This window comes from Zootoca vivipara, chromosome 15 (assembly GCF_963506605.1).
Source record: "Zootoca vivipara chromosome 15, rZooViv1.1, whole genome shotgun sequence".
Lineage (NCBI taxonomy): Eukaryota > Metazoa > Chordata > Lepidosauria > Squamata > Lacertidae > Zootoca > Zootoca vivipara.
In genome coordinates this window covers 37421101-37437794 of record NC_083290.1, presented here as the reverse complement: position 1 = coordinate 37437794, position 16694 = coordinate 37421101, and the positions used below count along the sequence as shown (strand labels likewise).

Below are 16694 nucleotides of genomic sequence, written 5' to 3'. Positions count from 1 at the left end.
CTCAGAACGCAACACTGTGGCTATTACAGATCAAACAGTAGGAAGGCATTATCACTAGTGAGCCAGAGAGGATGTGATAATTTATCCTGTTTGCTGACTCTATCACAGAGAGCCAGAATCTATTAGTCATATTGATTCTGGATGTTCCACCTTTGATGGTACAGAGCTGCACACAATGACAGAATCAAGTTATCCACATTCATCATTGTTTTACTTTGAAAGTAAATGAGTGTGTCACCGCAAAGTGGTGGCTCCTACAGTCAGTATAACCTATAAAATGGGAACGATAAAGTTCCCCAGGCAAGAAAGCACCAAGAACATGCTGCTTGATGATGAGGGCTATGCGGCCGAGGATTACGGATACGGCGTGTTACCAGGTTGTTTTATGTGCTAAAGATAGAAGATAAACATGCCACTATATCATCCTTGTGGTATGGAGAATCATAAGTGTGCCTTGCATTTTGTTGGGTATGCATTATGACCTATGATTTATAACACAGAGATCCAGTGGAATCTACAAGGGAGCTTTCCTGAGCACACAAAACACAAAGAATGAATCCTTGACTGGCAAACTGAGGAAGAAAGGAACTGTATTTGAATTGTCTGTAAAATGATCCAATCCATTTGCCAACCTTGTGGGCTGGGACAAGATATGTTGAAGAATTCCAACTAAAAGAGGAGCAGGGAGTTCACTTATTCGCCCTATGTCAGGAACAGAAATCAATCAATTGAATATGATAGGCATTTGCTCTTGTTGTTGCTTTCAGTCCACAAATGATACACAATGGATTATGTCCTCGTCCACCCCATTTGCACTGTGTTCCTATTGCACTGAAGTGAATAGGTTGGAATAATGTAGCAATAATGAAACATGTACAATTTGTGTAATTAATTATGAAAACTGCATAAATTACAAACATTTTGCCAGAGTGGACATTAATAATAATAATAATAATAATAATAATAATAATAATATATTATTTATACCCCGCCCATCTGGCCGGGTTCCCCCAGCCACTCTGGGCGGCTTCCAACAAAATATTAAAATACAGAAATCCATCAAACATTAAAAGCTTCCCTAAACAGGGCTGCCTTGAGATGCCTTCTAAAGGTCTGGTAATTGTTGTTCTCTTTGACCTCTGGTGGGAGGGCATTCCACAGGGTGGGTGCCACTACTGAGAAGGCCCTCTGCCTGGTTCCCTGTATCTTGGCTTCTCTTAGCGAGGGAACCACCAGAAGGCCTTCAGTGCTGGACCTCAGTGTCCAGGCAGAACGATGGGGGTGGAGACGCTCCTTCAGGTATACTGGGCCGAGGCCGTTTAGGGCTTTAAAGGTCAGCACCAACACTTTGAATTGAGCTCGGAAATGTACTGGGAGCCAATGTAAGTCTTTCAGGACCGGTGTTATGTGGTCTCGGCGGCCGCTCCCAGTCACCAGTCTAGCTGCCGCATTCTGGGTTAGTTGTAGTTTCCGGGTCACCTTCAAAGGTAGAGCGCATTGCAGTAGTCCAAGCGAGAGATAACTAGAGCATGCACCACTCTGGCGAGACAGTCCGCGGGCAGGTAGGGTCTCAGCCTGCGTACCAGATGGAGCTGATAAACAGCAGCCCTGGACACAGAAGCGCGATGTCACAGTAATAATGCCCAGGAGGCAACATCAGCACCAGGCTGGCAGTTCTGTGGAAGAGTGGGCTTCAGTCTTCCTGGGAGATGTTGGGAGAAACCACACAGGGTCTTCATTTTGGGTGTCCAAAGGGCCACCATAATTTCAGAGGGGAGCTGGAGAAGCAGTGAGATTGGGAGTCTCCTGTGTTGTGACACAATCTCCCCATGCTGGAGCAGACAATAGGAAGAAAGAGGGAGAGGCAAGGAAGGATAAGGGGAAAGGGCCCTAGCTCTGTGGTGGAGCACCTGCCCCGTATGTGCAAGATCCCAGGTTCAATCCCTGGCATCTCCAGGTTTGAGATGGGAGAGACAGCTACCTGAAACCCTGGCGATCAGGCTTCTGCCAGCCAGTGCCGGCAATACTGAGCTAGATGGGCCAGTGGTCTGGCTCTGTTTAAGGCACCTTCCTGAGTTTCTGTGATAGGAAACTTTGTAGACACCAGGAGTCTGACGCAGCCTCTGACTACCTGCCTGCCTTCCATGAAATCCAGGACTCGCTATGCTATATATGAGAGCAATGAAATACCTTGAGCTTACCATGCAAGAAGCTCCCCAGTCTGATCCTTGACTACAGATGCCAATGGAAAGGGGATGGGGATCACTACCTGGGACCCAGAGCCTCATGCAACAACTGTCTAAGTTATGATGGGGAACCTACAGTTCCCTAGGATTCTTTAGAGAAAGTTATAGTGTGGATAGTACAGCTCTCGTCTATTTTTCAGCCATGTGTAGGTTTGGTAGCTCAACATTTCATGTTTGCAAGCTGAAATGATGTTCCAGTTCTGCCATTGACACATGTGTTTGTGTGTGTATGTGTGTGTGTGTGTGTGTGTGTGTGAGAGAGAGAGAGAGAGAGAGAGAGAGAGAGAGAGAGAGAGAGAGAGAGAGACTTACCTTCCAAGTTCCGGACTGCAGAATCCGGGACCGGCAGCCATTTGACACCGGAAGTTGCATCGATGTAACTTCCGGTGTCACTTTGCCCTTCTATGGGCACCAAAAATGGCCGCCGCCGGCTTCAAAAGTCGCTTGTACGCATGTCAGGAAGTACGCCGACGCAACTTCCGGTGTCGCTCCGCCCATGTGAGGAATGTGGTTTTGGCTGGGAGACAAACTTCAATGGAACAGAAACTGGGCTACATGTGACAACACTGGGGAGAGAATAAAAACTATGCCTCCTTATGTCCTTAGCAGAGGCAAAAGGTTTGGAAACAAAACAGTATTTTGTCCTCAGCTTAGATCCTATGTGTGAACCAGCATCCAGGTCATCATTGAAAATTAAGCTCAATTCTGTAAATAGGTGAGCAATGCAATTCCACACTGCCAGTCCAGTTTTAAGCAACATTGTCCTATCTCTGGTAGAAATGGCTCTCCCTCTTCTTGTAATATTTTGTTAAGTCACTATAGAACAGTAATTATCTCACATGGGATGCCATGCAATTTGAGCAGCAGTATGTGAGCTTCGGATGGGCTGGCCCCAGATATACTGATGGCTTATCAGAGATTTGAGTTTCATTAGCAGCAACTGATTGGTAAATTCACATATTGTATCACATCTCTGCCTTCTAATTTTAGTTCATGGAAACCAGCCCACACAAAGCCAACACACACATAGAAAGTAATGATTTTTCTGTCCCAGGTTGGACATGCATACCTTGCCTTACTTAATAAGTTGAAATATATATGTATATGCCTTATGCCTGTCCTTCTGTTGCTCAGTCTCTCCCCTTCAACACATTTTATTTCATGATTTTATTTATTGAATTTATGTACCCCACTTCATCAAGGATCACAGGGCAGTTTACAATATAAAAACACAAAATGCATAACATAATAACAAGCAAAACAATAGGCCCCTTCCCCAATTTAAAAGGCCATATATATTGTTTAATTAACCGAAGGCCTGGGAAAAGAGAAATGTTTTCACCTGCACCTAAAGATATGCAATTACGGTAAGTTTCCTGAGAAACTACCTGGGGGGAAGAGGAATTAACAAATGGGGAGCCACTGCAGAAAATTTCCATTCTTGTGTTGATGCCCCCTAGACCCCTTGGGGACCACATCACCCCTGAGTTAATTAACCATAGTATTCCAAAACATCCAAAGGCCATGTGGTTGAGAATTATAGACAGAAGGACATGCTTTTGTGACCGCTTGGACATAGACACTGATTTCCAACCTGGTCTTCCTTATTTACTGAAAATTCAAATATTATTTCCATTAATGATTTAATTATGATAATGGTAATTCATAATACTTCCATCATTGATTAATTTATAAACCAACTTAATTGCCAAAGTGGCTTCTCCTGAGCCTAGCTAACTGAAACATCTCAGTCCAGGTAACCACGAAGATTTATTTTAGAAAAATGTTATTGGGATGAAAAGCATTTCATTGGAGACCAGTGCCTTGAGCCAGGATAGCAGCCTCATAAAACTTTGCATTCAGTCAATTGTGATGTAAGGAGTGCAGAAAAGCATGACCTGCTAAAATTTGGGACACAGAATGCATGCAGTAAAGAGTGAAGGGGGGGGAAAGTAGGGGGCAGGGACGCAATGGCAATGCTTATTTTCAGCACACTGTGAAGTACAAAAGAGACCTCATTTATGAGCAAAGCAACCCAGAAAACAAGAGCGATTCACTGATAAGCGGAGCTTTACAACACATCGGAACAATGCAGAAGAAACGACATCTAAGGAAACCAAAGGAAAGGACCTCAGCAAAGAAAGGGCACCATCAGGACATTCTCTTGAAGGAGTAAGTGAGAGACGAAACACACACAAAAAGGAGGATTTCTTTGCTATACAAAACATCAGACTTGCCTCAATGGAAAGAAGTTGTGGAGTCAAATAGCCTAGGTCTTTTATTGCTTGTTATTACAAAACCAAACAGCAGTTCGGGCTTTTGTGAAACATAGAACTCGGCTGATTGTAAAGAGAGAGGGAGATAAAATAGTGTTTCTGTTTTTACATAGCAACATTATGTGCTTTTGGTTGAAGAAAGAAATGATAACTGAATCTTGGCAGGAGGTCAAATGTAAGTCACGCTGGGGGAGAATTGGTGGGGGAATGGAAAAAATCAACAACTGGAAGTATATCTTGCCGACTCAAGCTTGAAGCAGACAGAATGCAGAAGGATCTGTTCTAGAATAAATCTCCCTACTTTTTAATATTACTTTTAAACAGGTAGGGGTATGTGAGTGTGTGATATCCCATCCTGGTTGGGGGCAACTGCACCTGACAGAAGTGATTTTAAATCTATAATTACAGACAGTTTTCCCAGATCAAAATAGTCTCTGTGGGTGTCTTCAGTGGGATAAAAACTACAAGCATTCCTCCTACAGCAGGGATAACAGGAACTAAGGTAGAAAGGAGCAAATTAAATGTTGCTTTTGGCATCTGGGGCTGGTTGATGAAAATATCCCACAGGTGGGTTGGGGTTATAGTTATTCTGTCATCAGAAAGCCAAATTGTGCTCATGCTGCTAGCTAGCATGTGTCCTACATTACAGAGGATAGCCCCTTATTTGAAGAGCTGTTCAATCCAAGTCTGATTTAATGATAAGGGATAGTAAGGGCCTTCAAGTTGTCCTCAACAGCCAGCACACGGACAACAGATTCAGTAGCACCCAGCACCATTGGGAGTATTTAGAGTTCTATTGAAAGCCTATTCCCATGACTGTAAATAAACATATGCAAAGTTTATACAAATCTGCCTCAACCTTCGTCCTTCTTTTTGGCAATGTGGAAGTGGTACCTGTACTCAAAGCTGTGGAAGATTTTAAGGTATTGGCAGAGGGTGTCACTGTGAAGCCGTGCTTTTAAAAGGCTTTGAGTACCTCAGGCTCTGGTGTGACCCGAGAACTTTTGCACTAGGCGCAAACTGACTGAACAGTCCACAAATACTGTATTTTCCTGTGTATAAGACTACTTTTTAACCCAGGAAAATCTTCTCAAAAGTCGGGGGTCATCTTCTACGCCGGGTCGTATTTCTTATACGGTGAGTATATCCCAAACTCTATATTTTAATTGGAAAAGTCGGGGGTCGTCTTATACGCCCAGTCTTATACGCCGGAACTACCAATTGCTATCTTGATGTCAGGTTTAGCACTTCTCTCACACAAGACACAGAACACTGGCAGTTCTACTAGTTGAGGTTTATTTAGCAATAACAAGCTTTCAGCAGTCCAAGCTTCCACAACTCATTCCTCACTGTCAGAGTCAGTTGACTCGACTGGCTTCCTGCCCTTCCCTTCCCAAGGGCCAGATATACCCCAGGCCCTCCCCTGCTTCCTGCTGGTCTTCCTTTGTTCAAATTGCTTGCTCCGCCTCCTACTTCTTGGAGACTCAGGTGCAGCCAATTCCTCCTCCTCCGGAGCTGAATCCAAACCCCTCCTACCACCTGCCACCTTCTCCTGCTCCTGCATTTCTGCTGCTGCTGCGAAAATTTACAGGCAGCATTCCAGAGCAAGAAGGGCTTATCTCACCTTTGTTGTGTGAAAGAATCAAGTTCTTTTTTCCCCTCTGCCTCTCCCTCCCCCCCCATCTGCAGACGCCTCTCTGCCGGCCATGTCTCTGACACTCGAGTTGGACAAGGAACACGAGAGGCCACACGGAATAGCCCCAACCTCGTCCACCTGCTTCGCACGCATGAAACAGAGTTCTATGTGCATATCAATATGTGCATCTAGAGTTCCTGAATGTGGGGGGGGGAGTCCTAGAAGCCCCCTCCCCCACGACTGCATGGAGGTCAGTGTGCATTTTCCCCATGAACAGATGGTAGCGGGTTGGGACTGCCGGATGCATTATTCAGTGACACAGACAGGGCTGGCTCATAGGGCCTCCACAACCCGCCTTACACATTCCTCAGGGGTGTGTGGTTGTTTGGGTACCATATGAACACTCCATGTAACACTGCATCGGGACATCTACCAAAACCAGGGGTCAGCAAACTTCTTCAGCATGGGGCCGATCCACCGTTGACTTCCTATGCCCCACAATTAACCCAGAGATGCATTTTAAATAAAAGGACACATCCTACTCATGTAAAAACACGCTGATTCCCGGACCGTCTGATTTAGAAGGCGATTGGGCCGGATCCGATCCCCGGGCCTTAGTTTGCCTACCCATGACCAAAACCTATACAGCTTAGAATCAAGATACCCAAGATATCTCACCCACTTATGTTCCCAACTAATCGCTGTACCCTGCAGACGAAGGCCTCCTGCAGATACCACCTTTATGCATCTTAATGCAGGAATTTGTCCTGTAGAGTTGATACCCACCCTTTGGAATACACTCCTGTTAAATGTAAGACAGCCACGCTTCCTTTTCCAACAAGTCTTTTAATAAGAGATCTTCCCCAGTCTGCAACTATATTAGAATTGTTTTTAGTTGTTTTTAGATACTCTAATTGCTTTGTTGTCAGGATATTTGCTGCCCTGGGCTCCTCTGGGAAGAAGGGCATGATATGCCAGGGACAGGCAGTTTGTAGCCCAACTCCAGTTCCCATCAGTCCCAGCCAGCATGACCAATGGTCAGGCATGAGGATTACCAGAGTCCAAAAGCCTCTGGAGGGCCATATATTTCTCATCCCTGTCCTATGTCCTCAACCCACAATGTACTTTCCTTACCAGTTTCGTATTTAAATAAAACATTAACCTTGAGTTTTGTGAATTTTCAAAGCTAGCTGAGTCCTTTGCAATTTTTAATTGGTCCTAATAAAGGTATAATAGAGCTGCTTTGTGAAATTTACAGAAGCTCTGCCACAAACAGTCAACTGAAATCTGCTGCCGAAATAATTAGGGCAGGGCTGCGCCTTTCAGAGCAACATTAAAGTTGGTGCTGCCTCAGCAGGTTCTAAGCCCCTTGATTCATGCCTGTGAAACATTCAAGCAGAATTCCAGAACTGTATTTCCTTATTTGCGGGCCTCCCTAATTGTTTGCTTTTGCTAATGTGCAATTCAGCTTAAAGATTATTTACACACACACACACACACACACACACCCCTCATCTGTGCATGTGCTTGGTGCATCAAGAATGCTGCAGTGGCCTTTTATCTGTAAATTAAATTGATCCAGGCAGATCAAAGCTGTGGAACTGGATCATTTCACTCCCTCTCTGTTAAGCACATAAAGACTTGTGGTGGTGCTGGGATAGCTTTTATGACCACACTAAGTGCAGCCCCAGAACTAATAGTAGATGCATGTTACAGGACTAGGGGCAGGATAATCTGTTAATTACACTTTCTCTTGCTTTCTCATTGCTCCAGTCTTCAGTTATCTATGTTTAAACATCAGTTTGTACTATTTATTCTTACAAGCCACCCCAATCTCCTCCAAGTGGTGGCAAGATTCCAGGGTTCTTTGCACTTTCCTTTGGAATGAGGCATGGCAGAAACTGCAGTGTCTTTAAGAAATATGGTTTAGTCACACATACTTACACCTGAGTCTTATGGAGGGAGTGCAGAACATTCCACCCCATGAGTGTCTCTTTTTGCTCCCCTCTCAGCTTCAGCAGGCTTGGGTCCAGAGCAGAAGATAGCCATGCTCCCTGGTCTCTGCACGCAGCCTCTCCCAGCCAACACTACATTGAGTTTTGGCCCCTCCCTCCTCCTCCTCCTTCTTCCCAAAAACCCTTGCTCAAAAAATCTCTCTTTAAAAGAACATTTTTCCTATGGTGACATCACGCCCCCTGCTTGGCGACAGTCCCCAAATTTAAAAATCTGTCCCCTGACAAAATCCATCTCCGGAATGTCCCCTGATTTCATTTAATGTCACCGGATTTATATTTTAAGTGTTGTAGATTTATTAGTTGGAATGAATGTTGTGTGATTGGTTCAACGGCACAAGACACATCATATGGGGACTTCTGGAGAGGCAAAATGGCGGGCGCCTGGGCAGCGAGAAGCTCCTGAAGCCAGCCAGAACCAACCGCACTACTAGGCTGACTCCGGGCTGCTGAGACTGCCACTGCCGCCGCCACTACCAAAGGGGAACCGGGGATGCCTGGCACATCAACTGGGGGAGCCACTGGAAACCCCCCCCCCCCCGCGACCCAAATCGAGTCAGAAGTGAGAGCACCCAGCCACCCAGCCGGCTGTCCAGCAGAGCCCCATGGCTAGGAAAACCCCAGAGCCAACACAAAAGGAAAGGGAGAGGAGAAGGAGAAGGAGGAGAGAGAAAGAAGGAGAAAAAAGAAAGAAGCCCTGACTTTGCCGGGCTGCTGCAGCTGAGGAGGAAAGGTAGCAGAGCACCGTGAGGGCCAGGACACATGGCCGAGCCCAGACCCGACCCAAGCCTACTCCACAGCGGCTAGCACTCCAAGAGATGAGGCCAGGGCCCAGAGGAAGGCCACACAACAGAGGAGACCACAAAAGGTAAGATTTTAGTTCTTAATTTTTTTAAAAAAAACAACAACAACAGTTTTTAAAACTCCCTCCCTCTCTCTCTCTCTCTCTCTCTCTCTCTCTCTCTCTCTCTCTCTCTCTCTCTCAGTGTCCCCAGATTCATTGGGGAAAAAATCTGGTAACCTTAATTTAGATTCAGCAGTATTTCTCACTGTGTTCCATCTGACCATGGTGAGCTTGTGTTGCAAGAAATTCTCAATACAAAATCATTCCTTATAGTGAGCTGACAGCGTTGTCTGCACTAGCCTCCTGGTGATCCCCTTCCACTAAGCAGGTTGTCAAAAGGTTGGTAGGAGGTGAGCTGAGGCTGTATATTGAAATAAATGAGCATGTCACCTGCCTCTCCAAAAGGATGCACTCCAATGCTTACAGCTTTCCTTCAACTATGCTCACCAGACACCAGAATGTTGTTTATTCCATGTGTTAATTGCGGCAAGGGTCCTTAATTAGCAATGTATTAAAAGAAAAGAATCACACGCTACTGTGCAAAAGAATTATGGATGAAAAAAATGCATGCTATTAATGATTCAAGTTATGCGTAAAAATCTGAATATGAAGTCTACATTCCAAGCAGCTTAATTTTTCCCCTAAAAAACCATTTGCATTTGATCGTGAGCATTTTGAGGGCAGAGAGAGGAGAAGCAGAGCAGATTACGGCTGGCTTCACCACCTTCCAAAAGAGCACAGCCTGGTCCTGCATTTTGGAGTGAATTAGCTGTCTTGCTCATAAATTACCATACTTGTCAGAACAAAGGAATGTACAGTCTGGAATTCTATTGCTGTGGGGGAGCACACAGCCATTTATTTAAATGTAGACCAGGTCTCCAAAGGTTATGAATTATTACTCTGAGTAGACTGCTTACCTTGATGTGAAGAGAGAATTAGCCTTATACACTGAGCCTTTATGGGAAGTTTTATTGTCCAGAGCAAATATGACCAGTTAGGATTTACAGACTTTATTAGCAGCAATAACCATTTTACAACCAACACCAGTAAATCAGGGTTTATTGAGAACTCCGCCATTTTAATCTGCAGAAAGCCATTAAAATGTCGCCTTTTTTATCAGACATCATTCCTAACTTTTATGAAAGACAGATTTTCCATTTAGCTGGTAAATGTAAAGTACTATAGTTCGAAATAATGAATTGATCTGAAAGTAGTCAAGTGGGCTCTGTCTCAACAGCCACAAGGGTTAACTCCTGGGATGGTGTGAGAGTTTGCTGAAGCCATTCCGGACATTACAGCATTAATATATGCACAGTTTATAGGAAGGGAAGGGTGATTTTAACAGTTTTTAATCCTCTACCTAATAACATCTCAGCTATTTTATTTATTCCTGTCTTCATGATAAGATTGAATGAGAACTTTGTGTTGGTTATACCTTTGATGTACCAAGTCCGCACGATAACGGCAATACATTCAGAGGTGTAAGCTTTCCCGTAACTAAAGGAGACTACTCTCTTGGTGAATTGCCATAGCTCAAATTGGAAGATTATATGTACTTTTCCATCTCGGGAAGCCATTTAATGACTGCAGTTAAGCCACCACTGTAACTGTGTGGCTCCTCAACTGTCCCTCCAGATGTGGATGGGTCCTTCTGAACATTGAATGAATGTTTTAGATGACAATCCAAATCCCTGGTGGGCAATCAGGGCTGGCTCTACGTAGACCCCCGGTGGCGCAGGGCACCATGGCGCCGGCCCGCCAGGAGGGCGCCGCGAGCTGCGCCGGCCTACTGGCCGGCCGGTCCGCCGGCCTGCTGCACAGCTGCGCGCAGCGCCCACCTGCCCACTGCGCCGGGAAACGGGGCGGGAGTGCGCCAGAGAGATCGCGCTGTGCCTGCCCACCTGCCCGCCGCGCAGCAGCACCGCGCCCCCCCCGCCCACCGCGCTGGGAAACGGGGCGGAAGGGCGCCGGAGAGATCCGGCGCACCATGGCGCCAGGGGCGCTTAAGATGGCCCTGTGGGCAGTAGTGGGCTTAACAGAGCGGTGAAGCTATTGCCATATCCAGTGTTCTGTTGCTTCCACCAGTGAAGGAGGAAGGTGCAGGGGGCACAGGAAAATCCTAGAATTTTGCTGCACCAGGTCCAATAGCTGAACTAGCTTGACTCAACTTGACTGACCATTTTTGTCCCTGCCCCACCCTAAAAGCAATTTGCTGCAAGAGGAAAAGTGGAACTGACATAAAGGGATTTTTATCAGGCCTGTGGTTGTATGCCCTTTATCAGCTGAAAATGCAGCTCGGTTGTTCCTTTTCTCATTCCGGATCGAAACAGGTTAGGGAAGAATCACATCAAAACACAGTATCTCATAAGAAGCGGCAGGACAACAGATATGGATTATGGCTAGCATCATGTCTACACTGCTTCCCTAAAAGTGGTGGGAGCATGCCGGATGCAGAGGAAATGGGAGTTTGTACACATGGGAGAAAGCAGTTTACACACACCCTCTCTGCACAAAATGATCACAATCCTGATTCCGGCCCCCTGCAAATGCTACTTAATGGCAACAAAACCACTGGTGTTAAATGCAATCATGCATTTAACATAATGTGTGGTTTGGCTCTTAGACACACATTTTATTTCCTCTTCTCATTCCTATTCAGCAGTTTCGCTACCACTATCTAGCTGGCAGCTTATTCTTTAGAGTTGTTGGTTATCTTTTTCCTTTCTTTCTTTTTTTGCCTTCCTCCTCCCAGTTTGCCTCATTACTCATCATATAAACTAGTTTCTAATGGCATGGGCTCAGCAGGCCTTCTGACTAATGAACAGAATGTGCTGCTTGTTCTTTAGAGTTTTATTGTTTCTCTGGCTTCTTCTGTCCACCCAATTAAGAAGATACCATAGTGATTTTGACTGAGATGAGAAGCAAGCAGCCTCTGGTTTAGATCAGTTTCTCTCTCTATCAATGTGTACCTAAATAGCAGCAGCACAGATATGGCTCTAAGTCTTGCTGGAGAGTAAACATAGCACAGCACAGATGGAATTGCTGGCTCAAAGCTTCAGCTCTGAGCTGCTAGATAGAACCAACAACCTGCTGTAATGTAAGCACCACTGCTTTTCCAGCTGTGTCCACAGAGAGAAAGCTGGCAATCAGGCTGAATTAGAACAGAAGAAGAGCCTGCTGGATCAGGCCAATGGCCCATCCAGTCTAATATTCTGTTCTCATGATCACCAACCAGATGTCTGTAGGAAACCTGCAAGCAGGACCCCAGAACAAGAACAGTCTCCCCTCCCGCAGTTCCCAGAAGTCTTCAGAAGCATTACTGTTCCCAACTGAGGTTTATTTGGGGCATCCCAGTTACAGTCCCAATCTGCAAAAAGGAGGATTTAAAATTGTTCACGGGGCTTGTACATTAAAGGCGCCACCACCATCATATATCTCTGTACTAGGTAGCATAGCTGCCAAGTTTTCCCTTTTCTCGCGAGGAAGCCTATTCAGCATAAGGGAAAATCCCTTAAAAAAAGGGATAACTTGGCAGCTATGCTAGGTAGCAACTCTTATGTTGTTGATTTTACTGCTGTGTTGTTTTTTTGCTAAACCACTTTGCAGGTTTTTAAAAATAAATTTTATTAATTAAATAAACAATAAATATAAATAAAATTAAATAACACAACTGTCTTCCTCTTCCTCCTCCCTGGAAAGGTCAAGCTGGGGAGGCAATCTCCACCATTCCTCCTCTGCCCAGTCCCTGACATCTACCTCACAAGGTTGTGGGAACCAAATGGAGAGGTTGCATTATGCATGCCACATTAAGCAATTGGGAGCAAGAAGGTGAGATATAGATGCTGTTCTTGTTACCATTTATTGTTGCTAGTTTTGTGGTCAACGTGTGTGTGTGTGTGTGTGTGTGTGTGTGAAAGGTAGAGATGAAGAGAGGTTATGTGCATGAATTCTGATCAGTTACTGTCAGAGGTTCTTGTGACTACTCTAGAGTAACGACGCTCCGCATGCTTGTCTTTAATCAGTTTTTATTAGTGCAGTCTATTTACAGTGAGACGGGTGTGTAAAACATGTCTGCTCAGTCCGATGCAGAATCCAGCACTGAACCGCCCCTTGACTTCCTCCAACATAAGAGTCTTGGGACAGCAAACCTCCTTCCCCTCCTTCTCCTGCATAATTCTGGAACCGGAGGAAAGGGTCTACGCTCCATGTTTTCCTTCTCCCCCCTTCCCCCCCTCTCTTCCTCCCTCCTGTGTAGCAGGGGCTCTCCCGTGCTGCCAGAGCCCTGGCCCTCTCTCCCCACTTCCTGACTGGTCTCAGCGTCCTCGCTGCCATCGCTGCTTGGGGAGGAGCTGCTTCTGATGAGAGGGGGAGGTTCTCTATATTCTCTTCCCCTTACAGTTACCTACAGCGGTTTGTGCTTATTCCCAATTACTAATCTGAAGAGTGGGCAGTTGATTCCGTGGGGAGGATTGAAGAGGATCTATCAGGGAAGCAATTGCTGCATAAGTAATTACAGATACAAGCTGACCACTTTCAGTAATTGTCTGTCTTGATACTGAAGGAAGAGCATAAGGCTTGAAGAAAGAACCAGAATGGCAAGAAATTTGTGATCAATGGCAATGATCAAAAGAAAACTACAAAATCCAGACAAGATGTTTTATTTAGCTGCTCGGCTGGCCACACACAATTAATATGTCAGTGTTTTCATGGCGTTTCCAGTACTCAGAGGAGTAAAAACACTGTATGCTGTTATTTGCCTTCCAACGGTTCAATACGCTTCCCTTTCTAAGGAGTGATCTACACAAATAACTCACTAGATGGTAAAACCGGTCTTGGAAAGGGGAGAGTGAGCCCAGAAACTTTTTTAGTACATGTTGTGCTATTTGTCGACTCAAAGTGGAAGTTGCTCTCATAGGAACCTAAGATGAGCCTGCTGGATCAGGCCGGTGGCCCATCTAGTACAACCTTCTGTTCTTGCAATGTGGCCAACCAGATACCCATGGAAAGTCATTGAGAAGGGTCTGGGCGCAATAGCATTCTCCCTTCCTGAGGTTTCCAGCATTTTTCTTAAAGTATATGCAACATCATGCATTAGCTACACAGTGGTATGGGTGATATGTGCAAAGGAACCATATCATAAATTCCCCTCATGGTTACTCTGGAGAAGTTTGCTGGAGTGGTGTTGATCTCTACCATGGCAAAACTCCCCCTATGTTCCAACAGTATCATATTATGACAGCTATTGGCGGTCCCTTTCTTTTGTTGGGCAGATTTCTAGTTAATGGTGCAGGATGGTCAGTAGATAGTTTCTCAATGGGAAATAAAGGAAAGGAAATAATTGCTGGTATCCATTCAGAGCCTGTCAAAAGATTCAATTTGCAATACATAGGAGGTGTACAAATATTGCTTCACCCAGAAGGCCTAAATAACATTTTAAGCCTGTCTTGCAGTGCTTAATTCATATTTAAATGTGCAGTGCAACCTGATTAAACCAAAGGAATCCAAACATAACAACACAGAGACTGTGTTTGTGAAATGCCAAGGGCATGATCCCTCACCTCAGCGGCAGGCACTCCCTCTGGTGGGCGACAGTGGAGCACTATCATCCCTTCAATAGGAACTTCCCTCCCCTGCGGGTCTTGCTCAAAGTTCTTGCGCAAATCTGTAAAGAATAATACATTGCAGTTAACCATTCAAAAAAATTTTCAAGGGGGATAAACAGGTTAGACTCTTGCAGCAGATATAGTAAAGCAGGCCAGGGAACTTTTTCAGTCTTCGCTCCATGTTCCATTTTAGAGAACCTATTGAAGACCACCAGAAGCATGGCTGACTAAATCCCAGGGGTTTCTGCGCACACATTTGTTCATCTAGGCAAGCAAGAAATACTGCCACCACAGTTCAAAACCCCTCAAGCAGGGCCTTTGAGGAGTGTGGCATGGCCCAGGGAGAGTCTTGGGTACCACATCCAGAGGCCTAAAGGGCCACATCCAGACATAGGGTCTGAGGTTCCCCACGCTTGTATCAAGAGTTCTGTGGCACCTTGAAGGCCAACACCTTGATTGCAGTGTGAGTTTTCATAGGCAAGCAGTTATTTCACCAGATGGCATGAAGTGGGCAATTTAGATGGTGTGTGTATTTGTACATATATAAAGAAACAGGTAGAAAACTAGAAAGGCACTCATACGCCACCCCTTCTCCAAGGAGCTCACAGCAGCATATATGGTTAACCCCCCCCCCCCCAACCAGGTTATCCTCACAACACCCCTATGAAGTACGTTAGGCTGTGAGAGACTGACTGGCTCAGTGTCACCCACTGTGCTTCGTAGCTTAGTGATGATTTGAAGCTGGGTCTCTCCATTTCTAGCCCAACACTAACCACTATGTCATACTGGCTGTCCTAAAAGGTTGGAAAACAGCATTGCAAAACAGAGGAGTGTGGGTTTTGGTTAATATACTAGTTAAAGCAGTTCAAGGAGTGCAAAATTGGTACGGTGATGTGAATGAATGCCTCTCCCATTCCTAAATCCTAAGCACAATTACTGGCGAGCTAGTCTCATTGGGCATAGTGGGACTTGGCTCGGAATAAGCATGCTAAGCATAGTGCTGTACAGCTCCCATGCCTGGGAACTGACTAAATGCTTTCTCCCCTGGCGAGAGAATGAAATTGTAAGAATTTGCCTCTCTTCATATTGCATTGTGAGGTCTATCAGAGAAATCTTCCCACTCACTTATGTATGTTTCGCTCCCACACTCTTTCTCCCACAAGCCTTTAAAAACAACAACGGAAAGCAGTCTCAGACTTCATGGTGCAGAGAGAGAGAGAGAAAGATTGATTCTGAAAATTAACAGAATTTTACTTCAAGTGCAAGTTTTTTTAAAAAAAAATGTTGAATTTTCTAAAACAACACACAAACAAACAAACACATTTTAGAAGTGCATATATTCAACCGAAATCACTAAAAGTCAGGGTCGTAATCCCAGGCTGAAATCCAAAGGGAGCAGAGATGTACTTGATGAAAAGTTAGTGCAGCAGCTCCACCTCATCCAGAAAGTGATGTCTGCCTTCATTCCTACCTGGTGATGCTAGGGCACTGAACCTGAGGCTTTTTGCATTCATAGCAGGTGCTCTACAGCTGAGTCAGTATAATTCTCTCCTGCTATTCCCCCCCCCCCCGCCCGAAGGGAGTCTCTAACAATGTTAGAGACCCTTCCCTTCCCACACACTACATACCTGTATATGATACAGGAAACAATTAATATATGTAAATAAAGCAACACAGCTTTATTGAGAAAACAGAGAAGGTTGCTTTGCCAATGGAAACAACCAGAGTGCTTTTTTTACTTATATCAAGGCTACATAACAGCTCCTCACCAAGGCTCTGTAATATTTTTTTTGGGGGGGGGGGGCTGCAAAGCCACACTGGACATGGAGAAAGCAAGTAGCCGTGTCCATGTGGCTTCAGAACTTATACAGCCAGATCGATCCACCAATTAATTTCATGCTCCCTTTTCACACTTCCATGTTAGGAAAGAAAATTCATAGTATATGGCGGGGGGAGAGAGAGTCAATAAAAATCCAATTCCGAATAATAGCCCAATGCTGCCCTGCAAAACGGGAGAATTACCAGCTCCTTCAATATAAGGGCAGTTAATTCAATGAAATAAAAATAATTTACGCAT

General features: G+C 45.0%; 1 protein-coding gene across 2 annotated transcripts in view; it reads right to left on the bottom strand.

Annotated features, from left to right (window-relative positions):
* The window catches only part of UNC5D (unc-5 netrin receptor D), a 401974-nt gene that overhangs the window by 166939 nt on the left and 218341 nt on the right, over window positions 1-16694 (bottom strand). For both annotated transcript variants that reach the window (XM_060268544.1, XM_035140077.2), the window contains exon 4: window positions 14573-14676. In XM_060268544.1, coding sequence (XP_060124527.1) covers window positions 14573-14676 — 104 coding nt within the window. The remainder of the gene's footprint in view (window positions 1-14572; window positions 14677-16694) is intronic.